At 43.9% G+C, this 27,248-nt stretch overlaps 2 protein-coding genes across 2 annotated transcripts in view; both read right to left on the reverse strand.

The window, feature by feature from the left end:
• Positions 1-27,248, reverse strand: part of LOC309700493 (uncharacterized protein) — a 2,098,293-nt gene that overhangs the window by 701,382 nt on the left and 1,369,663 nt on the right. The window lies entirely within an intron of this gene.
• Positions 3,896-27,248, reverse strand: part of LOC309700537 (protein NLRC3-like) — a 113,762-nt gene continuing 90,409 nt past the window's right edge. Inside the window, exons 7-13 of the mRNA XM_082524130.1 lie at positions 19,164-19,265; positions 17,275-17,391; positions 16,314-16,549; positions 14,406-16,197; positions 8,952-9,128; positions 6,922-7,095; positions 3,896-6,246 (exon numbers count right to left, since the gene is read on the reverse strand). Of these exons, the coding sequence (XP_082380256.1) occupies positions 6,234-6,246; positions 6,922-7,095; positions 8,952-9,128; positions 14,406-16,197; positions 16,314-16,549; positions 17,275-17,391; positions 19,164-19,265 (2,611 nt within the window). The 3' untranslated portion in view covers positions 3,896-6,233. The remainder of the gene's footprint in view (positions 6,247-6,921; positions 7,096-8,951; positions 9,129-14,405; positions 16,198-16,313; positions 16,550-17,274; positions 17,392-19,163; positions 19,266-27,248) is intronic.

Below are 27,248 nucleotides of genomic sequence, written 5' to 3' on the forward strand. Positions count from 1 at the left end.
TAATTAAATCAAACAAAACTGGTGTCAATCAACTGTGCTACGCTTGTGCTGGTTTGTGCTGCTAAAATTCTCGTTTGTGCTGCTTCTGTTTTAAAGATATTAACGAAAATGTAAAGGTCAAAAGGTCTCTTCAGTATCCTTCCTGATGGAAGCAAACTGAAGACGCTGTTGAAGAGATGAGTGGAGTCACCTGTAATGAAGAGGACCTTTCGAATGAGGCAGGCACAGTAGATCTCCTGGGGAGGGAGGCAAGAGAGGACCCTGCAATCCTCTCCACTGCTCTCACTACCCGTTGTCATATTTTTCCTGCAGGACCCAGTGCAGGAGTCATACCACACAGTGATGCAGTTGGTGAGGATACTTTCAATGGTGCTCTTTAGAAGGTGCTCATAGTGGGGGTTGAATCTCTTGTCAGCAGAGTGAAGAGAATTGTTATGTGCATTATTATTCAGCAACAGTCAGTTGCCCATAGACATTGCCTGATGAGTGCTAATGACTAAATAGAGTGCACCTGTGTGTAATGTAATGTCACTACAAATACAGCTGCTCTGTGACGGCCTCAGAGGTTGTCTCAGAGAATACTGGGAGCAGCAACACCATGAAGTCCAAAGAAACACTCTGATGGACGTGTGGACAGCAATGCTGCCTTGAACAGTACCGATGTTTCAGGGCTGGGTGACGTTGTTGGGTGGGACATCTACATCCTGACATATCAAGGTTACTTTACTTTTAGGTCAATTTGCTTTACAGAAAAATAATAGCATTTGTCATCAAGATATTTATATGACTGCACTTGATCAGGTTTGTCCGGATTTCAAACTGTTCTAAAAGTCTTTTGATTCAAATCTGGGGCTGTGTTATTGAAAGAAGCAGAGAAATCGATAAACTGAAGTCCTTTACTCTCTACATGTTTGACAATCAGGTGAAGTAGAATCAAAAGCACGTCCTCCACTCCTCTATTGGGCTTATGTGCAATCTGCATTGAATCAAGCTGAAGTTCAGTGTCTTCCATAATCACATTTCTGATGATTTTTTCAAAGACTGAGGTGAGGGCAGCAGGCCTGAAGTCGTTTAGAACTTTTGGACGACTAGATTTAGGACCAGGAACCACGACAGCTTCTTTCCAAAGAGAGGGCATGAACGATTTATTCAGAATAACCTAAAATATGGGACTGAGTTGTCTGTGACGGTTCTCAGTCATCCAGGTCATTGTAGACTAAGGAGCTTGCAAAGAAAAGCGTCTGGACTTCTTTGAGTTGCTTGAAGACGTTTCACCTCTCATCTGAGAAGCTTCTTCAGTTCTAAGGGTCAGTTGGTGGGGAGTCCCAGATTTAAACCCAGTGGGAGTTTCCCCCCAAAGAGGGACAAAGGACCCCCTGATGATCCTCTACGTAATCACATGAGCCAAGGTGTGAAAGCGGGTGGGGGTCCTAATCAGCCAGGGTTTCGGGTGAGCTCATTGTGAAACCTGGCCCCACCCTATCATGTGATTTCCTGAGGTCAGATGGCCCAGGATGTGAGTGGGCATTAAGGTGTCTGGGGAGGGAACTCAAAACTGGATTATAGATTATTTATATTATATATTGATATTATTTATCTGAATATTTATTTATCATAACTCTGTTTCTACACTCACTTTATATGAGTGCTTGTTGTTTCTTGTATATTTGCTGCTATGACAACTCAGTTTCCCTCCTGGATTAATAAAGTTTCTCTGATTCTGAAATACAGTGAGCCATTATATTTGTAGTTTCTAACTAACAATATAAAGGCTCTGCAACCGATAGTGCCACAGCACGTCCCACTGACAGCTGAAGGAGCTTTTATACAAAGGACTTTGTAATTGAAGCTTTATTTATACAGGTCGGCTCATTGAGACTCAATGTCTCATTTACAAGAGAGACCTGTTCCAGACACACATATTAAAATTACAACAATAAGAGAAAAGTTTGTGTAATGTACTCAGTCACATTAAAAACGAGAACAAGTTCCCAGAGATGGTTTCACAAAAACATGTGTACGTCTTTTGAAGTCTGCAAGTGAAATCAACGGAGAGCCTTAAATCCTTCGGTTATGTTTTCCATGAAGACGGAGCAGAAAAGGAGAACGCCTTCTTCCCAAGCTCTGCATGAACTGATGGAACAGTGAATGTAATGATGTCCTGAGACTGCAGGCTGTGACTAAACTGTTTGCCTAACATGTACTCTGATGAATAGGAGGCAGTAACCCAGAAACAGATTGATAGATAAAATGATACTAATGGACCATCCTGTGTAAGACCAATGAGGACCAGTTAACCAGAGAACACAGAGTATAGTGGTGTTCTTCTGTTGTAGAGAAAGATTAAAAATATAAGACACTGGCTCAGCTATGATATTTGCAGCCAAGTGCAAGAAGGAAGGAGAACGATTGTGAGGACGAGTTTCTGGTGTTGGGGCTATTCAAAGCCTTACAAACCTCTTCTACTGTGACAGGTGTGAAGGAAAAGGTATCAGTAAGCAGGAACTACGAGCAGAGTTGTGTGCAAGAGGTTTACCATCAGATACTGTGCTGAACAAAGAGCAAGAAGCAACAAAGTGTTTGTTAAAGCAACATTTCAGTTTTGTGTGACACAGGAGTGGAGTCGATATTTAAGTGAGGAGGAAGCTCTGAGGAGTCACAGCTGGCAGAGACACTTTATAGTTTGCCAAAACCTCCTACGGTCGTTTGGACTGTCAGTCGTTAAAGTAAAAAATAGTTACATCTTGATGATGGAGGCAGTAATCCGATTACACAGCTAATGAAAACGTAGCCAATCAGCATCAGAGCCAGACTTCCTGCCCAGGCCTGGTTTCTCTCATGTAGGAGATCGGCCGGTACTGAACCAAACCAGGCCTGTCCCGACCTTTCACCCTGACCTGGCAAAAAGGGGCGTGTCTGTCCACAAAGTAGACACAACTCTCCTGTAAATGTTCCCAAACTGACATTGTCAGCCTGTTTAATACGACCCCAGTTCAAACTGATGCGGGCTCGGAGCGTGAGATTTTAGTGTTTCTCACAGCACCAACTATGCAGTGATCACTCAGGTCGTTGGCAAAAACTGCAGATGTGGAAAACTTACGCAGCATATTAGTTAAAAAAGGTCAATAAGAGCAGATTTATCTGGGTGTTTAGGATCAAGGCGTGTGAGGCTTTAAATAATTTGAGTCAGTTTTAAAAACAAGCAGCGTGCCTTAAAATCATCAGACACAGAAGAAAGCCAGTCCCAATGAAAATCATCCATCTGAAAGACGTCATTAAAATGCAGCTCAGATAAAAGTTGAACCAGAGACGGTGATGTGCTGGGGGAAGCAGGTGGAGGCTGATAGCAGCCAACAACAGTCTGATTTCCAAACAGATCAATAGTTAAGGCCAAGATTTCAAATGGCTGAGGTGCAGATGGAGAGAACAAGACTTGAGCAGCAAGACAGACCTTCACATAAACTTCCAGACCTCCGCCTTTTCTGGGACAGTCTGAGAGCTAAATGTTAAATCCATCAGTTGCTACGTTTTTATCCAGTAAAGATTTGGAAAGTCTCAGAAACAACAACGATACCAGCACCGCTTGAACAGCCCAGATTCCAATCATATCCATGTTAGGAAGCACACGACGTGATGCACGTGTAACCCAGACAGTTTTTAACATCTGCTGGTGTTTCACATTCAGCCAGAGGCCCAGGGTTAGGTTGGATACCAGACAATAATAAAAGCATCGTTATTAGACTCTAGAGCTGGTTTATAGCTGACACCACATGTAGAGTTTAAGTTCACACAGAGACGATGACATTTTTCTACAACCAGCAAACAATAAACAAGAAATGTAACAAGAGTTTCAGAAGAAGCTGTTTTACAGAGAAATGATTCCCTGAAGACAAAATTATTATTATCATCTTTATTTCTCCAGGTGAAAATTTAATTGAGATTAAAAATGTTGTTTTCAAGAGAGACCTGGCATCATGGCAGCAAGAGTCAGAAATACATCATAATTCAAACAAATACAAAATAGGAAAAACATCCTACATAAACTTCATAAAGTTTCATTAACAGACTTTGAACAATGGACTTCAAACTTCCCCCCAAAACAACAGAAACACATTTGAAGACAATGAATGACATTTATCCCTCTAAAGAAGGACTTAGACTACGATTTAATATGAATGAGAACATGTTCATAAATGGATGCAACCAAAGATTTCATCAATCCCTGATTTAGAGACAACAGAACGTTTGGTTTGATTTCACAAGATAAGAATGACGACTGAGTTGGAAGATTGTTTTACGTTTAGTCAAATCTTTCATACATAAAGTCGGATTACAAAATCATCCCCTAAGTTTGTTGTTTTATTCAAGGAATTGAAATTATAGAGAAAATCTGTGAAATGACTTAAAGAAAACAAACCACAAAAACTCTATGATACTCTAAACCCCCTGGTTTAGGTCGGACACCTTTCTGATGATGAGTGCATCTAACATTTCCTCAGAAGTCAATGTGCCATATGATTGCATTAGCAATAAATTACACACTATATAGAACCACTTCATAGGATTATATTTGTGCGCAGATGTTTGCAGCTATCAGCGAATATTTATCAGCTATTTTGAAACAAAGAAAGACTTTTTATCCATAACAGCAAATGAACTGTACAACAGAAAATACAAATGCTATTTATGGTCTCCTCACAACAATGATAAGAAAAATAAACTGGGCCAATATGTCATGTTTCTTAATACAGAGACACACATGTTAATGTGATCTCTGGTCTCCTCTGAGTGGGAGTTATTATAACTGACTGTAAAAAGTCAGCACAAGGAAAATAAACTCCACCTAAACTTGGTTTATATCTGACCCAGACAGACTGCAGGTCATAACTTCTTACCTGAAGTTCAGTTCACCTGACACTCGGACCGGCAGCCGCCTCGGGTCTCTGCTCCTCCTGCCTCCCCTTTCCCTCATCCACCTGCTGCCTCTGTGGAAGCTCCGCCATAGCCACCACCAAACAACTGACTTATTTTTACACATCGACCAGCATCCGGCCAATCCGCCATCTTTCATTGTTTATACCGTTACAAAAAAATAAAAAAACATCATCGGCCCATTAAAAACGAAAAATCACCATCAGTATGCCCGATGGCCAGTCCAGCTATGGTCGTGCCATCAGTTAACCCTTCACGTGGCAGCTGTGACACGCGTGCCCAGGGTTGCCGACCCCTGCTCTAAAGCATCTGATTTGGATTCCTGAGATCAAATATATTTTCCTTTGTGTTTGTTTTCTTCACATTTGTGGCTTTAATGTAGTGTTACATCCTGTTTGTTTGCTTCCATCTGTATACATGTCCAGATTCACTGTTATGTTTCTATTCTTACATTGCTGTGTGATCACTGTTCCCTCTGCTGACTGATGTGACCTTTTGTATCTCACACTGATACTTGTCATATTTGTATCTGCGCCTAAAAGATAAAAAGTTTTCCATGCTAAAACACAGCTCCACCTCCTGCAGTTCTCCCTCTGAACCACTAGATGTCTCTGTTATCTAAATGAAGACGTGCAGCACAGCAACCACAGCAGCGCTCAGATCACACGTGTCCTGTTATTATGTATAAAAGCATGAAACAGGTGAGACAGGTGGGATCAATATTAATGTTGTGGAAATATATGAAAAAGCAACAGAAGAGTGAAAACATTTCGTGTTTCTAGAAAGATCTTTCAGCTCATAGCTGCTCACAGACTGTATTTACAAGTGACAAACTGCAACTCTACAGTACATCTACAGTATACATCAAATATATTCTGTATTCAAATCTATTGAGTGATGTTTGAAAGTCTTTCCAGGTGAGTTTGATCCAGGAGGGTCTGAAGCCAGAGTCAGACAGAGACTGTGCAGAGACTGTAGAAGGACAGAGCAGCAGCAGAGCAGTCCAGATACACTGATGATCCTCTGTCAGATCCAGAGGGACACACAGGGATGATGCTGGACTCTACATTGTGTCTGACAGTGGAGCTGTTCTCAGAGCAGTTCACTCTGCAGCACTGACAGTCATCTGCACTTCTTCTCATTCCTCTGTCAGTCACTGCTGGATGAAGCTCTCCTCTCCACCTCCCAGTAACATGGCCCAGTCAGAGCGTCTCTACACACAAGCTGCTGCTGCTTCAACCTCTCTGGATCATCAGGACACAGCTCCTCCTCTCTCAGCACACACACCGTCCTGTTTACCATCATAGCCTCCACCTGCAGAGAGAAGAAGGAAGAGCAGAGGAGATAAACGCGTGTTTCCAGAGACTCTTCATCAGCTGTCAGTCAGTGATGCAGCACATCCAGTATAAAGAGCAGCAGGGACTTCAGTGCTGGGACTGTACTAGGACTCATTGTTGCTTCACTTTTTCTAATCTTTGGATTTTTATTGAAGTTGATGAAAATGTTTTTCCCTCCTAGTTTGAGTTTGGACTTTCATTCATTAGAAGAACCTTGGTGTGTCCACTCTGAGCTCTGTAGGAACCCCAACAACAAGCCCAACAATCCAGATGGACGGTTCCAGCTGTTAACTGGAGGAATTCCATCCAAACATCTGCTCTCACTAAATTCTTCCTCACCTACAGACTGTGTTCTTCACTGCTTTAAACTTGGAAATGAATGCAGTCATTGGTCTGCGTGCTGCTTTGTTCAGAGAGCTGATTGGCTGTTGACAGTGTTTGATCAGAGCGTGTCAGCCGTTACCATGGTGACCATAAAGGTCAGAAACAGGAAGTGTTTGTGTCCAATCCTGAAGCCTGTCACCATTCTCCTCTCACAGCTTCACTGAGAAGCTGCAGCTTTACAGGAAACACTGGATCTTTGTTTCATACTGACTGTGTTTAGTACAATACTGCTGACAGCACCACCCACTCACTCCATCACTCTACTGACCCCAGAGTCTCCAGTCTGTAGTCTGGACTCTGCTGAAGATCAGACAGCTGCTTCACATCTGGATCCTTCAGGTTGTTTCCGTACAGGTGCAGCTGTCTCAGATGGGAGGGGTTGGACTTCAGTGCTGCTGCCAGATAATCACAGCTGATCTCTGACAAACCACAGTAACTCAATCTGTATAAAGAATGAAAGATGTAAGTTTATTAGACAAAGTGTGAGCTTGAAATCATTCAGTGTTTCATCATCTGTTCAGAGCTGAAGAAGGTTCAGAATGTAGAAGTTTAGAAAATGGAAACTCCAAACAGCTGAAGCCAACAGGAAGCAGCTTCAAACAAACACAACAAGAGAAAAAACTCTGAATGTTTCACATTAAAGTCGTACATTTCTCACAAAGCTCAATTATGTGACAGACATTTCATCCCATGTCAGTTTGGCCTCATCCTGGGCCGGATTATCCAGCACACACTCTGACCACAGGCCCAGGGGCCACGCACAGCTGGGCTCCATCCAAGAGACAGCAAACAAACCAACACAATAATAAAAAGCACCATGTGATCTTCTTACATCTTCAAGACAAACATAGTAAAAACATGAGCATATTTGTTTCCTGATAAAATGATGTGACAGGTAGAACAGAGTAAAGTGGTGGTGTTACTGTTAAGTCTAATTGTTGAATGTTGCCATTGTGTTTCTTAAATTTGTACAGTCTTAGTTTAAGCAGTAGGATCAAAGCCATCCCTTTGATCCTGACCACCTTTCCAGCCACTCTGTGCTGGGGGAGGTTTTATTGTAGATACATCCTATCTGAAAGATCTGTTTCTTTTGATGTAAACTTCCTGGGTTTATGACCCTTTGGTCAGCAGGAGGTAACACACACACACACACACACACACACACACACACACACACACACACACACACACACACACACACACACACACACATAACACACACACACACACACACTTACATACAGTGCCTTGTCTATGTAACCAAAGGGGGGTTGCAAGGGGAGGTGCTTTGTAAACTATTGTTTGAAGATTGTCAATAAAAGGCAGCGAGAGGAGGCCACCATTGGGGTCATTGTCGTGCTGGACACAGACGAGGCCTCCCTTGCGCAAGTAATGGATCGATCGACTGTCTTGTTTTCTTCATGATGAATAAGTCTCTAGAATTAGTGGGGCTTGTGGAAACACAGACCCAACAGTTACAGCCTTTCTCCCCTCTGCTGCCGAGGCTGTTAGTCTCTCCCAAACTCAGCTACAGGACTTCCAAATGAATGAAAGCAGCAGAAGTGGCTTTACAAAGGAAAGAGGAAGAGGAGAAGAAGAGGAGAGGGAGGCCACCCTGACCATCACTCCAGCTGAAAACATCACACTTCCATTAAAGTTGGTGAGAAAATGTTGAGCAGGATGAGCTGCTGGCTAATCTGGAGGCTGTAGCAGCAGCTCACAGTCACAGTGGATTTCCACTCATGAAAAAGCTCTGGCTGCTTCATTTCTCATCTCATATCAGAGACTTTAATGCTTCACTGAAGCTGTACTGTGATGCTTCCATATCCCAGTGAGGCCTCCATAATGATTTCAGCTGTTCTGTACACACACTGTGTGCCCTGTATGGCTCAAAGTCTCTGCAGCCTGTTTTTATCTGCTATCATCAGATCTTCATCATCCTCATTCACATCCCTCACACACTCTACAGCCTCATCAGCACCGACTTCATCTTCACTGACTGATGGAGCACAACATGAACCTGTGGAGGCTGAAACACTGTCCTGTCAAACATCTCCCCGTCACCACTCCACTTCTGTCAGCCTTTAAATGAACCCTGCTCAAGTCTGTCACTTCTGTTTGGAGCCAAAAGGAAAAACTGTTGTTCAGTCGTTTGGAAAGACAACATTTCTGAAAGCACTCAAACTTCTTCACATTTGTCTTCAGACACATCCTGAACATTTAGGAACTAAAGAAAGTTTCAAACATCAAAGACCTGAAATATAGAAAAACAACAACAGCCGCAGTCAGTGAACTCACCTCAGAGTCTCCAGTCCACAGTTTGGACTCTCCAGTCCAGCACACAGAAGCTTCACACCTGAATCCTGGAGGTCATTATTTCTGCTCATGTCCAGCTCTGTCAGATGGGAGGGGTTGGACTTCAGAGCTGAGGCCACAACTTCACAGTGAGACTCTGAGAGTCGACACTGAGTCAGTCTGTGATGATAGAAAATATAAAATGTGTTATTATAAAAGCAGAAAATCTGCATTATAAACAGAGACTGAATGTATATGAAGACAAAACAGAGTGAGGTCATAATCTGATGAATCTGCTCTTCACATCTGTGCTTCAGCTCCTCTTACTGTGTTTGACATTCAATTCAATTCAATTCAATTTTATTTATATAGCGCCAAATCACAACAAAAGTCGCCTCAAGGCGCTTCATAGATACAGAGAAAAACCCAACAATCATATGACCCCCTATGAGCAAGCACTTTGGCGACAGTGGGAAGGAAAAACTCCCTTTTAACAGGAAGAAACCTCCGGCAGAACCAGGCTCAGGGAGGGGCGGCCATCTGCTGCGACCGGTTGGGGTGAGAGAAGGAAGACAGGATAAAGACATGCTGTGGAAGAGAGACAGAGGTTAATAACAGATATGATTCAATGCAGAGAGGTCTATTAATACATAGTGAGTGAGAAAGGTGACTGGAAAGGAAAAACTCAATGCATCATGGGAATCCCCCGGCAGCCTACATCTATTGCAGCATAACAAAGGGAGGATTCAGGGTCACCTGGTCCAGCCCTAACTATATGCTTTAGAAAAAAGGAAAGTTTTAAGCCTAATCTTAAAAGTAGAGATAGTGTCTGTCTCCCGAATCCAAACTGGAAGCTGGTTCCACAGAAGAGGGGCCTGAAAACTGAAGGCTCTCCCTCCCATTCTACTTTTAAATACTCTAGGAACAACAAGTAGGCCTGCAGAGCGAGAGCGAAGTGCTCTAATAGGGTGATATGGTACTACAAGGTCATTAAGATAAGATGGGGCCTGATTATTTAAGACCTTGTATGTGAGGAGCAGGATTTTGAATTCAATTCTGGATTTAACAGGAAGCCAATGAAGGGAAGCCAAAACAGGAGAAATATGCTCTCTCTTTCTAGTCCATGTCAGGACTCTTGCTGCAGCATTTTGGATTAGCTGAAGGCTTTTCAGTGAGTTTTTTGGACATCCTGATAATAATGAATTACAGTAGTCCAGCCTGGAAGTAATAAATGCATGAACTAGTTTTTCAGCGTCACTCTGAGACAGGATATTTCTAATTTTAGAGATGTTGCGCAAATGGAAGAAAGCAGTCTTACATATTTGTTTAATATGTGCGTTGAAGGACATGTCCTGGTCAAAAATGACTCCAAGGTTCCTCACAGCGTTACTGGAGGCCAAGGTAATGCCATCCAGAGTAAGAATCTGATTAGATACCATATTTCTAAGATTTTCAGGGCCGAGTACAATAACCTCAGTTTTATCTGAATTAAGAAGCAGAAAGTTAGCGGCCATCCAGGTCTTTATGTCTTTAAGACATTCCTGCAGTTTAACTAATTGGTGTGTGTTATCTGGCTTCATGGACAGATAGAGCTGGGTGTCATCTGCATAGCAGTGAAAATGTATGCTATGTCTTCTAATGATGCTGCCTAAGGGAAGCATGTATAATGTAAACAGAATTGGTCCTAGCACTGAACCCTGTGGAACTCCATAATTAACCTCAGTGTGTGAAGAGGACTCTCCATTTACATGCGCGAATTGGAGTCTATTAGATAGATATGATACAAACCACTGCAGTGCAGTACCTGTAATACCTACAGCATGTTCTAATCGCTCTAATAGGATATTATGATCAACAGTATCGAACGCTGCACTGAGGTCTAGCAGGACAAGCACAGAGATGAGTCCACTGTCAGAGGCCATAAGAAGATCATTTGTAACCTTCACTAAAGCTGTTTCTGTGCTGTGCTGAGCTCTGAAACCTGACTGAAACTCTTCAAATAAACCATTCCTCTGCAGATGATCTGTTAGCTGTTTGACAACTACTCTTTCAAGGATTTTTGATATGAAAGGAAGGTTGGAGATTGGCCTATAATTAGCTAAGACTGCTGGGTCTAGAGATGGCTTTTTGAGTAAAGGTTTAACTACAGCCAGCTTGAAGGCCTGTGGTACATAGCCGATTATTAGAGATAGGTTGATCATATTTAAGATCGAAGAATTAATTAATGGCAGGACTTCTTTGAGCAGTTTTGTAGGAATGGGGTCTAAAAGACACGTTGATGGTTTGGAGGAAGTAATTATTGAAGTTAACTCAGAAAGATCAATTGGAGAAAAAGAGTCTAACTTAATATCAATGGTACTAAGAGTAGCTGTAGATAATATTACATCTGTGGGATGATTATTGGTAATTTTTTCTCTAATGATAAAAATTTTATTTGTGAAGAAGTTCATGAAGTCATTACTAGTTAACGTTAAAGGGATGGTTGGCTCAAAAGAGCTCTGACTTTTTGTCAGCCTGGCTACAGTGCTGAAGAGAAACCTAGGGTTGTTCTTATTTTCTTCAATCAGTGATGAATAGTAAGATGTTCTGGCTTTGCGGAGGGCTTTCTTATAAAGCAGCAAACTATTTCTCCAGGCTAAATGATGATCCTCTAGATTTGTGACACGCCATTTCCTCTCCAGATTACGAGTCATCTGCTTTAGGGTACGTGTTTCAGAATTATACCACGGAGTCAGGTACTTCTGATTTGAGGCCTTAGTTTTCACAGGAGCTACAGTATCCAGAGTCGTACGTAGTGAGGAGGTGAAATTATTAACAAGATAATCGACCTCTGTTGGAGTAGCGTTCAGATAGCTACTCTGCTCTGTGTTGGTACAGGGCATTGAAGATGATAACAGTGGGTGGATTATATTCTTAAACTTAGTTACAGTGCTTTCAGAAAGACATCTACTTTGATAAAGTCTACTCTTCACCGCTGTGTAATCAATTATTGTAAAAGTAAATGTTATCAGGAAATGATCAGACAGCAGAGGGTTTTCAGGAAACACTGTTAAATGTTCCGTTTCTATGCCATATGTTAAAACAAGATCTAGAGTGTGATTAAAGTGGTGGGTGGGTTCTTTTACATTTTGAGAGAAACCAATTGAGTCTAATAACAGATTAAATGCCATGTTGAGGCTGTCATTTTTAGCATCTACATGGATGTTAAAATCACCCACAATAATTATTTTATCTGAGCTCAGAACTAAATTAGATATAAAGTCTGAGAAATCAGACAGAAACTCTGTGTAAGGCCCAGGTGGACGATAGATGATAACAAGTAAGACTGGTTTCTGAGTTTCACAGCTGGGGTGGACAATGTTAAGCATCAGGCTTTCAAATGAATTAAAAGTCTGTCTTGGTCTTTCATTAATTAATAGGCTGGTGTGAAAAATTGCTGCCACACCGCCCCCTCGGCCTGTGCTTCGAGATTTCTGGTAGTTAGAATGGCTCGGGGGTGTTGATTCATTTAAACTAACATAATCATCCTGCTGCAACCAGGTTTCTGTAAGGCAGAGTAAATCAATTTGTTGATCAATTATTAAGTCATGTACTAACAGAGACTTGGAGGAGAGAGACCTAATATTTAATAATCCACATTTCACTGTTTTACTCTTTGGTTCAGATGTGGATACTGTATTGTTCTTTCTTTGTGATTGTTTATGTTTAAGTTGTTTGTTGCTGGTTTTTAGTTTGTTTTTTGTCTTTTTGGAAGCTGACACAGTCTCTATGGAGATGGGTTTTTGGGGGGGTAGCAGGAGGAGAGAAGCTGCAGAGAAGCGTGTAAGACTGCAACTCTGCTTCCTGGTCCCAACTCTGGATAGTCATATTTTGGGGGGTTTAATAAATTTGTCCATATTTCTAGAAATGAGAGCTGCTCCATCCAAAGTGGGATGGATGCCGTCTCTCCTAACAAGACCAGGTTTCCTCCAGAAGGTTTGCCAATTATCTATGAAGCCCACATCGTTTCTGGGACACCACTCAGACAGCCAGCAATTTAAGGAGAACATGCGGCTAAACATGTCACTCCTGGTCTGATTGGGGAGGGGACCAGAGAAAACTACATGACACAACGATTGAGTCTCTCTCAGACCTGCAGACTTTTAATGAGAATCTTTGTTTGGCTTTAATCTGCAGATGAAGGAGGAAGATGGTGTCACATTTAGGCTTCCATAATGTCCACAGTCTGTCACTGAGATCTGATCCAGAGTCAGAGTGAAGACACACATTTGGACTGTTTCCTGTTTTGACTCCAGAACATTTTGAATGAGTTCAGCTCAGTGAAGAGTTCCAGCTGGAAAGATGATCTCTGTTTGCTACCTGCTGTCAGGTACGACTGTTCACGTCCACACGCAGGAAAAACCTGCTGACTGTTACCAAACGGAGCAGAAATCTCATCACTGGACAATAATGATGAATGAACTCAGAGCTGCTGATATCAGATCTGATTTCAGGGGAACTAAACACAGAAATGATTGGCTCATTTTAGCTTTCTGAGCCATTATCTGCTGCTGTGTCGCTAGTTGGCAGAAAATGATTTGTATTCCTGTTCAGGGCTTCAGTGTTTATGAGTCCAGATCCAGGTGACAGCAAGTCAAAATGATGTTACCTGTCTGTGTCCAGCAGCAGCCTGTATTCACTTTGAATATTGTTATAACCTGACATGGATCAGTTTGTCTTTGATTGGTTTGTAAATGTCACTGTTTCCATTGGACCTGAGTGACGTACAAAGACAGAGAGGGAGAGAAAGGAGAGAGAGGATGGAGACAGCAAAGAGAGAGCAAACACAAACAGGTGAGAGTGGACAGGTGACCAAGGTCAGCAACCAATCAGAGAGCTTCTGTTTGACCCACAGTCACTGATGAGGACTGCACATAACCAAGCAGTGTGTTACTCTGATATCAAATATGGATCCTGCTCTTATAATAATGATCATCAGATGATATTATTGTGTTATTTTGTAGCTGAATACGATGTTTGTGTGATTATCAGTGAAGAAGCAGTGAGGAGGATGGAGAGAGAGAGAGAGGACAGAGGGTGAAGTTAGAAACACTAAAAGGATTTTTCATGGATTTCATGGATGATTTGAGTGATTTCCAGCAGGACACTTAAACATGTCAGTGGACGTCCTAAAGAACATATTCACTGATATGAAACGTGTCATTGAACAGGATTAATATCAGTGGAAACATGGTGGAAACAGCTGTGACTGCATGGATGTGACACACTTCAAATCTGTTCTCCACTCTTGGATTTGGGATCCATGGAGCTGCTGCTGAGTCTGTACAATAAAGGAATGGTGTGGAAGGTTGCAGCGTACGGACACAAACACTTTGTGGTTACAATCTGATTTTATTTTCAAAATTAAACTACTAACCTACACTGATCAATGATGTTAATGATCACATCTGGACTCACCCAGCCTTTCTGCAGGTCCTCACAGCTGGAATCAGTCTCTGTCGTCCCCGCTCTGATGTTTTGTACTTCTGCAGGTCCAACTCATCCAGAACCTCCTCTGACATCTGCAGCATGAAGGCCAGAGCTGAGCACTGGATCTCAGAGAGTTTCTTCTCTGATCTGTTCTCTGACTTCAGGAACTCTTGGATCTCCTGATGTACTGAGAGGTCGTTCATCTCCATCAGACAGTGGAAGATGTTGATGCTTCTGTCAGGAGAGATTTTATCACTGTTCATCTTCTTCAGGTTGTTGATGACTCTCTGGATGGTTCCTGGACTGATCTCTGTCTGACCCAGCAGACCTACTAAGAGTCTCTGGTTGGACTCCAGACAGAGGCCATGAAGGAAGCGAACAAACAGGTCCAGGTGGCCATTTTTACTCTGGAGGGATTTATACATGGCTCTGCTCAGGAAATCATCCAGAGAGGACTTGTTGTATTTTTTTCCCAAAAAGTTCTTCAGCACCTTTGTCTTCCTGTTGGTGTGACAGTGGAACTTGTAGACAGCAGCCAGAAACTCCTGAATGCTCAGATGAACAAAGCAGTAGACTGGTTTCTGGAAGATCACACACTCTCTTTTGAAGATCTCTGTACAAACTCCTGAGTACACCGAGGCCTCTGTCACATCCAGACCACACTGCTCCAGGTCTTCTTGGTAGAACATGATGTTTCCTTTCTCCAGATGTTCAAATGCCAGCCTCCCCAGCTTCAGAAGAACTTTCCTATCAGCCTTCGTCAGCTCCTGTGGACTCGTCTCATGTCCCTCATGGTACTTGTTCTTCTTCCTCTTTGTCTGAACCAGCAGGAAGTGTGAGTACATGTCAGTCAGGGTCTTGGGCAGCTCTCCTCTCTGCTCTGTAGTCAACATGTGCTCCAGAACTGTAGCAGTGATCCAGCAGAAGACTGGGATACTACACATGATGTGGAGGCTCCTGGATGTCTTCATGTGGGAGATGATTCTGCTGGACAGCTCTTCATCACTGAATCTCCTCCTGAAGTACTCCTCCTTCTGGGCGTCAGTGAAGCCTCGTACTTCTGTTAGCCTGTCAACACATGTAGGAGGGATCTGATTGGCTGCTGCGGGTCGGGAAGTTATCCAGACGAGAGCCGAGGGAAGCAGATTCCCCTGGATGAGGTTTGTCAGCAGCTGGCTGACTGATGACTTCTGTGTGACATCAGACAGCAGCTTCCTGTTGGTGAAATCCAATGAAAGTCTGCTTTCATCCAGGCCGTCAAAGATGAACAAAAGCTGAGAGACAGCCAGCTTCTCTGCTGTGACCTTCTGTAATGTTGGATGGAAAACATGGAGCAGCTCCAGAAGACTGTACTGCTCATCTCTGATCAGGTTCAGCTCCCTGAATGAAAGCAGAACCACCACACTGACATGTTGGTTCTCCAAGCCCTCTGCCCAGTCCAGAGTGAACTTCTGCACTGAGAAGGTTTTTCCAACACCAGCCACGCCGTTGGTCAGAACCACTCTGATGGGTCTCTGTTGGTCAGGTAAGGCTTTAAAGATGTCCTGGCACCTGATTGGAGCGTCATGGAGGGCGTCCATCTTGGAAGCTGTCTCCAGCTGCCTCACCTCATGTTGGGTATGAACCTCTTCACTCTGTCCCTCTGTGATGTAGAGCTCAGTGTAGATCCTGTTGAGGAGGGTTCTACTTCCTGTTTCATCACTTCCTTCAGTCACACGTTCACATCTCCTCCTCAGACTGATCTTATGTTCATCTAAAACCTCCTGCAGACCAACATCTGCTGAAAGAAAGAAAAACAATGAGACTAAAGAGAAAGAAAACTCGTCAATGTCTGAACAACACAAGAAGTCCAGTTTTCAGAAATGAGTCCATCAGCAGACAGATGTTCAGTCTTACTTTGTACACAGCTGCTCTGACTGGCTGTCTGCAGTCCAGCTCTGCTTCTGGATCTTTCTCCACACTGGGGACAGAAGGAGTCTCCTGATGGAGCAGACTGGTCCCAGTATGAGGAGATGCACTGTCTGCAGAACCAGTGTCCACAGCTGGTAGAGACTGGATCCTTCAGGACGTCCTGACACAAAGCACAGCAGGACAGCTGCTCCTCCTCACAAACACCACTCCTCTTCCTCTCTCTGTGAACACATTTCTTTATCACTAAAACATTTACTGTCAGTGAAAAACATCCAGATGTGACCAAACTGCAGTTCCTCACAGTTCCTTTGATTTCATCAACACTAATGAGCTGCTCTTCCTGTCTGCCTGTCTCATTAAACACTGAGTGATGAATACAAACTCAACACTTCCTGCAGACTTCCTGACTTCACAATAAAAGCTTTCCATCAGAGAGAGACAGTTATGACTTTCACTGTTTTACAGCCGCTGTGTGCAGATTATCTGGGTCAGTTCACTCTGAAGCAGCTTAGAAGTGTCCGTGTAGAGCCGTGGTCTGACACACAGAGACTTCTGATTTTCTCTATTTAAACAAACATGATGAAGATGAGCAGGTTTCTCTTCTAGTATAAACTCTGTGTCTCTCTGGCTGGCTCATGATGGCTCTTCAGGTTTTATGTTTTGCTCTCTCCTGCTAGCGTTTTGCCTGCCTGGGTGGAGCTTGTAATGGCCTCTCACTCTTGGTCCACACAGCTATGATGATTACACCACCTGTTGCTGACTCACCTGGGCTTACCGGTAACCATTAAACGCTGCGGCATGGAGCAGTTCGTCGCTGGGACATTGACCCTCCTGTGTTCATGATCTCAGCTCATTGCTAAGAAATCTCTCTCTAAATTCACCAGTTGGGTTAACTTTGTGTATACTTTGAGTATATATTTCCCCGGACCTGGTTACAGACGCTTACCTGTGACTCCCGTGTGTGGCTGTGTGAGTGGAGAGCAGGACACGAGTGACTGAAGAGGAGTGAGTGTGGACTCCCTTCCCTCTTTTCCCTGGAGCCCTGGACCCCCTCCCCGACTCACTGTACATATATAGAGCACTGTGGTTCACCCCTTTGGTAAATAACCTGTCACCTTTTTGTTTGTCAGAACTCAGTCTGTGCTTGAGTTCCTCTGTTAGCCATGACATCTTGTTGGTTCTCTCTCTTCAGGTCCCTGTAAGTGTTTGATCTAAAACATTATATTTATTCTGCTTTGATTGTTTTGTGTGCTGAGGGACATTGTTGCATGATCCACTTTTTCTTATCACTCAAATATCCTGATACTTTCAGAAAGTTGGAGAGCTCTCCTGGCTTGCTTAGTCTTTGCTCTGTACTGCAGTACTTGCATTGGTTTCACTGGACAAGTCTTCATGTGAATCTACAACTGATCTGACATTGTGGCACAAACACAGTAAACAAACACTACGAGCACCTTGTTTCATGTGCAGTGGCTTTCTTCTCATTCTGCTACTCAACACTGTATGAAAAGCCTCTCACTGCCAGCATCCTTCCAGCCCCACGACAACAAGACCAACTCACATCTTCACAACACCAAGAATTTTTCCCCTTTTCTTTGGAGAAACTGAGAAGCCAATAGGATTGTAGCTCAAACTTGCTCACAGTCCTGCTTCATCAGGAGCAGGACTTGGGGCGACCGTAGCTCAGGGGTTTGGGAAGCGTATCTGTAACCGGAAGGTTGCCGGTTCGATCCCCGGGCTCTCTGTCCTGGTCGTTGTGTCCTTGGGCAAGACACTTTACCCTACCGCCTACTGGTGTTGGCCAGAGGGGCCGATGGCGCGATATGGCAGCCTGGCTTCTGTCAGTCTGCCCCAGGGCAGCTGTGGCTACAACCGTAGCTGCCTCCACCAGTGTGTGAATGTGAGAGTGAATGAATAGTGGCATTGTAAAGCGCTTTGGGTGCCTTGAAAAGCGCTATATAAATCCAATCCATTATTATCACTGCTCACTCCTACCTGTGTTGGTGCTGAATGGACAGTCATAGCCTGCTGCTAGCATGAATGCTAAATGTACTGCTGTGGATGATCAGCAGAACAAGATGTTGTCAGTTTGACTGTTTGCTGTATTTAAAGTGTTTTTCTCAGTTCGTCTGTATTCAAAGTGCATTCGGGGCTTTAGCTGACAGCTCTTTGTGCTAACAAACTAAACTCTCTTAGTTTAAGCCAACAGACTTTACCAAACACAAAGCCTGCTGCTGCCTCCATGGGTTAGCTTGTGTGACTGGTGTTTGCACCAATGAAATCTAAATCACACTAATGTGTCCTCCAAGGTGTTTGGTGGGAGCACTGAGTGAAACATAAGAGCTCTGGTAAAATAACAAACAGGGCTGTGAGAGCAACTGAAGTGATAAAAATACTGTTTAAAGATAAAAAACACTTTGATGTTCTCTCGTCACCTAACAAAGTCCAAACCCTGTGAACTATTTTAGCTTTAATAACTGTGGATTCAGGTATCCTGAACCCATCTTTGGACATTTGTAATTAAATATTTTAAAACTCCATCAGAGACTCCTGATGTGGCTGTTTGGAGAAGGAAAAGAGGGACAAAGTGGAGCGTTGAGCTGAGGCTTCATTCACTGCAAACCTACAGTTATGTTTCCTTATTTCTGCTGTTTGCATGTTCACAGCTGAAATAAAGCTGCCTCTTTGACTTCATCCTGTTGTGTTTGGGTCCAATCCTGCCTGCCACACAGCGCTACAGGACAAAGTCTAATATTTTTATCTTTTTAATGAATCTTTGGTCATATTTATCCAGGAAAACACAAACATGTAAAGGAGTCATCACAGTTCTCTGACCTCGTTGGTCCAGGTTCACCACTGAACTCTGGGGGTTGATGTTTGGACCAGTCACTCCTCACAGACGGACAGCTGGATCCTGCAGACTGTGACCTCTGACCTCTGCAGACACAAACATGTTTTATTCAATGATCAATTCTCTGATGAAGTGATTGAAGCAGCTGTGATCACACAGACTGCAGATAATGCAGCTGTTTCCTGTCAGTAACAGTCCTCTTAGATTAGAGTTCAGCTTTTTACAGGAAAACAAATGTCCCTGAATGCAACAGTGAGACACAGTCTGCCTGTGTGGCTGTGATAGCTGCCGTTAGGAGCGCTCATGTGTTTGCAGTTAGACGAGGAGATGTTACCATCATGGACACGTTAACAAATCCTGCAGCATCACGTGGCACAAACACTTTGTGTTCCTGTCATCTGCAAGCAACAGGAAGTTCATTAATAAAGGCGGGATGGAGACGCGACTGTGATGGTTCTCCTTCATCCAGCTGTTACACACATCTGGGCTCACAGGACGAGCCTTTGTCTAATACAGCAGCTGCTCTCTGAACACTTTTCTGAAGAGGAGCTGCACAAACCTTTGTTTGCTTTCTAGAGCAGCGTATCAAAGTCAAACTACCCACTGCTAGCAGCTGTTTCTATCATAGTTTAGGATCCAGATGTGTGAGGTCTAGATTTACACCTCTGATTAAAATACATAGTTAAAAACAGCCAATTGAGTCCAAATGTGTCTTAAACCAGATAAACTGACAGTTACAGCTGAGCCTGTGTGTCCTTGGAGACACTGCTCTGCTACAGAGATGCATTTTAGAAACCAGGAAACATCAAAATCATTTCAATCAGAGAGTTCTTGTTACTAACAGCTCACCTCTCTGCAGCAGAGACTTTGAAATTAATGAAGTCATCTTTAGACACGTCACTCTTACAGGACACACAGCTGGGTGGAGGTCCAGGCTGGTTCCTGTGAATAATGATGGAGCAGTGATGTGAGTGCTGAGCTGTGACATGGAGAAGAGTCATGGACAGTTAGAGATGGTCATCTCACCTCTGAGCTTTGGTCTGGCTCTCATGTTCCCCACACAGAGTGCTTTTAGAGGGAGGGACTCCCTCCTCTCTGTCCTCACACTGATCCATGCTGCTCAATTCACATCAGCTCACACACACTTTCTACCTTCACCTGCAGAGGAAACACAAATCAGCCCAGCGACACACTGACTGACCCACTCAGCACCCACTGATTGATTCAGACACGTTTTAATCCCCAAAAGTTGATTCTGTTCATCTGGATGTTTTCAGTGGGAGAAACGTTTCATGACTCATCCAGGTGACTCCTTCAGTCTCAGCTGACTGCAGGTTTCCAACCTTATAAACAGGACATTTGCACAATGGCTGGGAGGTCATGACCATTGATCAACAACCACTGATCAATGGCCATGAGTCCCATTCACAGAGAGTTGGGGAATGTCTGCAATCACAGCATTACTAACCTAACCCTTACCTGGATGATTGAGCATCCAGACACTTTTTAATATTTTACTAATTTCTGAAGCTTTTTACCAACTTTGATCAAATTGGTCTGCTGTCATTTTATTGTTGACAAAAAGAGATTTTGAGTTTGACTGTTGACGTTTCCATGTGGGACTGTTGCTGCAACACCAGGATGTTACTACAGAATACACTTTATATTGTGAGCACTTGGATGTTAGTCCAGTGGTCCTAAACTGACACACCTGCACCTGGATTCATTCTGACCAGATTTTAGCCCAACAGTGTTTCATACTTAATACATCAGACACAAACTCTGCAGCTGTCATTGTCATCAACTGCTACTATGTAAGGAGTTGTTTTGATCGAAACTATATGTGACGTAGCAGAAATATATATACACATGCAGCTTGTGATTTTTTTTTCAGAGCTGTGGGTGCATGATAGCGCCTAACAGTTCTCCGTTCCCGGGAATGTAAAATAAAGATCATTTTTTGAGTTTGACCACTTTGAGCCCAGTTTTTCTTCGCCGCCAAAAGAATGCAAAGAACTGAATTTAATAAGACGATCAACTGCGCCACAACATTCACGAAAGCGAAAGTAAAAGCAATGAAGGTACGTACTACAAGAAAAGGCTTTTGTGTTTCTGTTCAAGGAGTGAAACTATGGAACAAACTGAATATGGAATTAAAGCAATGTCCAAACATAAAACTGTTCAAAAAGAGTTATAAAAATATGATCTTCTCGATCTATAAAGAAAAGGAAAATATTTAAATTAAGTGAATGTCTCTATTTAAAAACAAACAAACAAAAAATTCATGATGTGATATTATAGTATATAGTATATCAGAAATCTGTTCACTATTTTTATTACAAATTATATCAGTAAGGAAGCTGACTAAATATTCACTGATAATTTATGGGACAGGGGTGGGATTAAATAAGTGTATACTTCTTCCCACTCCCTTTCAACATGTAAATTAATCAGAATGGTTTTTTTGTATGTAATTTGTATAGTATATATATTTTTTTCTCTCATTTCTTTTCTAAATGTACTTGTATATTGTTCACATGTTGAAATAAATTACCAATCAATCAATCAATCAATCAATCAATCAAAGCGACGGAAGGAAACGCCCAGAGAGGCGTTTGAGGGACGGTCAGAGTCAGGAACCTCAGAAACGCATCAGGCTGGAGTTTAATTCTGTTTTCATCTTTAGAAACATCTGGAAATAGTTATAAAAACGCTGCGTAATAAAGAAAAATAGTGTAGATTAGTTTGAGTTGTGTTTAGCTGAGCTGTGTCTTTAATCTGAAGTTCATTTTGTGGAGGAGCAGCAAGACTTTCAGTGTTACTCTCAGAGAAAGCCTCCCAAATGTCTGTTGTCTTAATAGTGGAATTATCTGGAAAATGAACCAGTTCTTATGAGCTGCTTTTCTGTATGAGCAGTCAAAGCATTTTATACAGCGTGCTTCATTCACACAAGCACTTCTTTTTCTAACAATGACACTATGATGGATGCATCGGAGAGCAAGTCGGGGTTCCACATCTTGCCCAAGGATACCGTGGCGTGCAGACTGGAGCAGCCAGGGATCAAACCTCCAACCTTCCAGTTAGTAATTCTACCTGCTGAGCTACAGTCTGTACTTCCTGAACAACACACACTCCTTTTGTTTCTTTATTTCCAGTAGCAACCAGGACCATAATGAACCCTGACTCCAACAGACACTCAGGAGCCACCTGCCCAGTAAGTCACCCGCTAACTGCAACTATCAGAGCCCTGACCTTCTGCAGAGACGAGTCACACTGAACACAGCAAGTGTCCCTGCTCTCAGATACAAAACCTGCCTTTAATCTCCAATCTACCATTTCTCTCAAAAATCCTTGAAAAAATAGTTGCTTCACAAGTCCATCTTCACCTAACTGATAATAACCTTTATGAACAGTTCCAGTCTGGCTTTCGTCCTCTACATAGCACTGAAACTGCTCTTATAAAAATAACAAACAACCTTCTTATAGCAGCTGATTCTGGTCTCCTCTCCATCCTTATCCTTCTTGATCTGAGTGCAGCTTTTGACACCATCTCTCATCCCATTCTCCTTAGCAGATTAGCTTCTATTGGTCTCTCTCACACTCCACTAGCCTGGTTTAAATCATATCTATCTGACCGCACTCAGTTCATTCAATTAAAATCCTTCACTTCTCAGCTTTCTCCTTTATCCACTGGGGTGCCCCAGGGATCTGTCCTCGGGCCCCTTCTTTTCATCATCTACCTTCTTCCACTCGGACATATTTTTCGTAAATATAATATTCAGTTCCACTGCTACGCCGATGACACCCAGCTCTATCTCTCTACCAAACCTGACTCTACTCTTCCTCCACCCTCCCTCATCCTCTGTCTAGCTGAACTTAATTCTTGGTTCTCCTCCAACTTTCTTAAACTCAACAGCAATAAATCGGAACTTCTTCTGGTTGGCACTAAACGACTGCTATCCAGAATTAACAATTTCTCTCTCACCATCAATAACTCGCTGGTCCCTATCTCTCCCTCTGTGAAAAGCTTGGGTGTCATTCTCGATAGCACATTATCCTTTAACTCACATATCAATAATATTACACGTGCAGCATATTTCCAACTCCGTAACATTAATCGCCTCCGCCCCTTCCTCACACCTCACGCCACTGCCATTCTCATCCATAATCTTGTTATCTCTAGAATTGACTACTGCAACTCATTATTATTTGGCCTCACACAAAAATCTATCAACAAGCTCCAACGTGTCCAGAACTCTGCTGCCCGTATTATTACTAGGACTTCTTCTACCCACCACATCTCCCCAATCCTGAAGCAACTTCACTGGCTCCCGGTCAAATTTCGCATCCATTTTAAAATAATTCTGTATACATTCAAGGCTATTCATTCTCTCTCTCCACCGTACCTCTCTGACTTATTACAGATGAAGCTCCCATCCCGCTGCCTCAGATCTTCATCTTCTCTTTCTCTCTCTGTTCCCTCTGCTCGTCTGATCACAATGGGAGGGAGGGCCTTTAGCTGCTCTGCCCCTCAACTTTGGAATTCCCTACCCCCGGACCTCAGAAATATTAGTTCATTCTCTCTTTTTAAGTCCACCCTCAAAACTCATCTGTTTAAAATTGCCTATTCTTAAATTTCTGTATGTTTTAACTTTTATCTTCTATTTTTACCATTGTGTATATTTCCAGTTTTTATCTGTTGTACAGTGTCCTTGGGTGCTTTGAAAGGCGCTATTTAAATAAAATGTATTATTATTATTATTATTAAAAGTTCAGAGTAATGAAATCAGCAGTTCTGATTCTAGAATCTGTAGTCTCACACACATGTGCAGAGCACTTTTGTTGTTTTGGTTCACATCAGGTGATATTCTGCTGCAAACAATGAGAACATTTTATGAAAGCTTTGAGTGTCCATCAGGATCCTGTAGAAACAGCTTCCATGTCAAAGATCAATATTCTGAATTCTGTTTTGAAAGAAAAAGATTTCTAGAAAATTCTCTAAAGAATTCACCATCTGTTTTGTTTTCTAAAACAGATGGTGTTTTAGAAGCTACCTGGTTTCTCCACCGGTTTTTCTTTATTTTTTTTAAGGAGGTCTGGTTTCCCCACCAGTTTTTTAATTATTCTAAGGAGGTCTGGTTTCTTCGCCAGTTTTTAAGGAGGGTTAAGGATGGTTGCTCCACCGAAAGGAGGTTTTTCCTCTGCCGCTGAGGGCGTTGAGTGTTTGGTTTATCCACCAATATGTAAGGAGGATAGAGCTCTCATTGGTGGGTAAACGCACGTGTGAGCGAGTGCGGGCCAGACGTGGTCTGTGTGAGTGTGACTGATTGTTGTCTTGTAATGGGGAATAAACTGGGTAATTCTGCCTTGAAAGGGGATGGAATACATTGCAAAGTATTCACTGGGCAGCACGTAGTATGTAGATCATTGAAGGAAGAAAGTAATGAATTTGTGCACAAAGCAGATGGAACAGTGAGTGTGACTGTGTCTGACGTCACTGTGTGTGTGAGACACAGAGAGGTGTGAAAGACAAACATCCAAACTCAGCCTGCAGTTCTGTTCTGTGATTCTACATTTGACTATCCGTTGAGTTTGGTGTGCACTTCTGCTTTGTTCAGATGCATTTAGATACATCACCTCCACTCTGGGTGGCTGTAGCTCAGGTGGCAGAGCAGGTCAGCCACTAATCAGAAGGTCGGTGGTTCGATCCCAGGCTGCACCCTGGCTGCATGCCAAATATCCTTGGGCAAGATACTAACCCCGTGTTTGCCTACTGGTGGGGGTCAGAGGGCCCGGTGGCGCCTGTGTCCGGCAGCCTCGCCTCTGTCAGTGCGCCCTAGGGCAGCTGTGGCTACAATGTAGCTTGCTATTGCCAGTGTGTGTGAATGGGTGGATGACTGAATGTAGTGTAAAGCGCTTTGGGGTCCTATGGACTAGAAAAGCGCTATAAAAATGCAGGCCATTTACCATCTCCTGTCTTTACTTCTCTTTTTTTTTTTTTTTTGGCCTGTCCCGTTTGGCTCTTTTGCCATCAGAATTGTTGTCTAAAGGCAAAGAAAGATGCCCAACGGATTTACTTTACCAAACTGACCATCCCAGCCTTGCCGTAATGGTCCATTTGATTCACCTTTTATTGTTTATTTTCACTTACTGAATACGGGACAGACTTTACTGGGGGAAAGAAGGGGAGAAAGAAAGAGGGAAAGAGAAACAGCTGAGAAGAGGGACGGGGGAGAAGGGCAAAAGACAAAAACCAACAGAACGGGCAGAGAAAAAAAATGCATATATCGATCACCTGGATTACCTGCTGAGAAAGAAAAAAGAAAGCAAGCAGAAGAGAACAAGAGTAATAGAATAAACAACATCACAATGATATATGGGAATATGACAGTAAATACTAAATGTTAAACATTATTGTGCAGCACATAAGATCAACAGAACACAGTGTGCTTTGAGGTAGGAGCCAAAAAGGGTGTAGTTTGTGGGTGTGATCACCCGTGTGTACACCTGTGAGCATGGACGCGCTTGTTTTTTGTTTTTTTAAAAGGTTCCTTCATGTAATAATCTGCTAGAGGGTGTGGGGGGGCCACAGCCCCGTCCTCCAGGGTGTGAAGCAGGTGTGGAGGAGATCAAAACTCCAGACATCCAGAGGCCCCCAGAACACAAGAGACCAAGGAAGACCAACAGAGGGGCAGCTGCGCCACTGTCCCGGAAAGAGCTGAGGAGAGTCCCAGATGAGGGCTCACTCAGCAGCCGCAGAGCAGAAGCCAGGGGGAGTTGCAGTGACGCGCCCGTGAGCTCCGCCGGCAGCCAGCTGCGCCTGAGTGACCGAGCCCCAGGCCGAGAGGCCGGGGGCACCCCACCTCCGAAGTGGCCCGAGCGAGCCCCAGGCTCCAGGCCCCGATAAGCGGCCGCCAAGGAGTGAGCCGGTGTGTACCTGGACGCCCACCCCCAGACACAAAGAACCACCAACGCACCGATGTCTGAGGGGGTCCGCCACTGGCAGGGGAAGTGGTGGTAGGGGGAGATAGGCCTCCAAACCTTGGAGGGCCTGAGATGTCCCCAGAGAGGTGGCGCCTGACACCCAACCTGACATATAGACACAGACATACAGGCACACACAGATACAAACATCCATTCCCACCCTCATGCTCTCATATGCACTTACTCCACACTCAACCAACGTGGAGACAGACATAAAGAGACGTTGTACACACGATCACACTCCCCAAGCGTACTCTACAAACCGGGTCTAGGTGCCCTCGCCCCTGGAGGGGGGAACTGCACCCAGACCCAGGTGGTGTTTCCCTTTTCCCTGCGGTGGGGGGAGGCAGACCGCCCCGACTCCGCAGCAGCAGGAAGGCTCCACACTCCAGACCGCAGTCGGACGGCCAACTCCTCCTCCTAGCCCCCCTGCTCCAGCAGGTCGCAGAGAACGGGGGTGAGAGAAGACTCCAAACCTCCCTCCACCCGCTCATTGTAATGTTGATGCATGTGTGTTCTAAGGTGCATTTAAAACCCAGGAGGGCATGGAGCTACCTGCCAGAGAGCAGCAGGTAAGCGCATGGTCCCTCCTGCTAGCCCTCAATGTCTACGTGTATTTAAAATTGAGAGGTGGGCAACGATGCCAGGGGTGGGGTGTACACCCTGATGGTACTTTGGACTCCGTGTATCGTGCCCACCCCCAAGATCCTATATGTATGTGCAATGAGGGTGTGAGTAATGTGAATGTCTAAGTTGTGGGATAAAATTGAGGCAGAGGCAGCCAGAAGGGGACAGGGGGGGGGGGGGGGGGGGGGTAGCCTCCTCTGCACCCTGGTGACATACCCCTACTCCAAGGCCCTGCATGTGTGGGTGGTTGTGGTGGAGCGGGAAGAGGGAGGCAGCTGGAGATGGGGAGGGAAGGAAGGGAGGGGCAAGTGACCCCTCCCTGGGGCCAGCTCCCCCGCTGACCCCAGTAGGCACCCCCATACTCCGCGACCCGCCAGGGAAAGGGGGCCCAGGCCCATCCAGACCGGGCCCAGTGCAGCAGCGCCGCCCGGCCCCACAGAGCCCGGGACAGTCCACCC

Source organism: Aulonocara stuartgranti, assembly GCF_965226115.1.
Source record: "Aulonocara stuartgranti genome assembly, chromosome: 3".
In the NCBI taxonomy this organism is placed as follows: Eukaryota; Metazoa; Chordata; class Actinopteri; order Cichliformes; family Cichlidae; genus Aulonocara; species Aulonocara stuartgranti.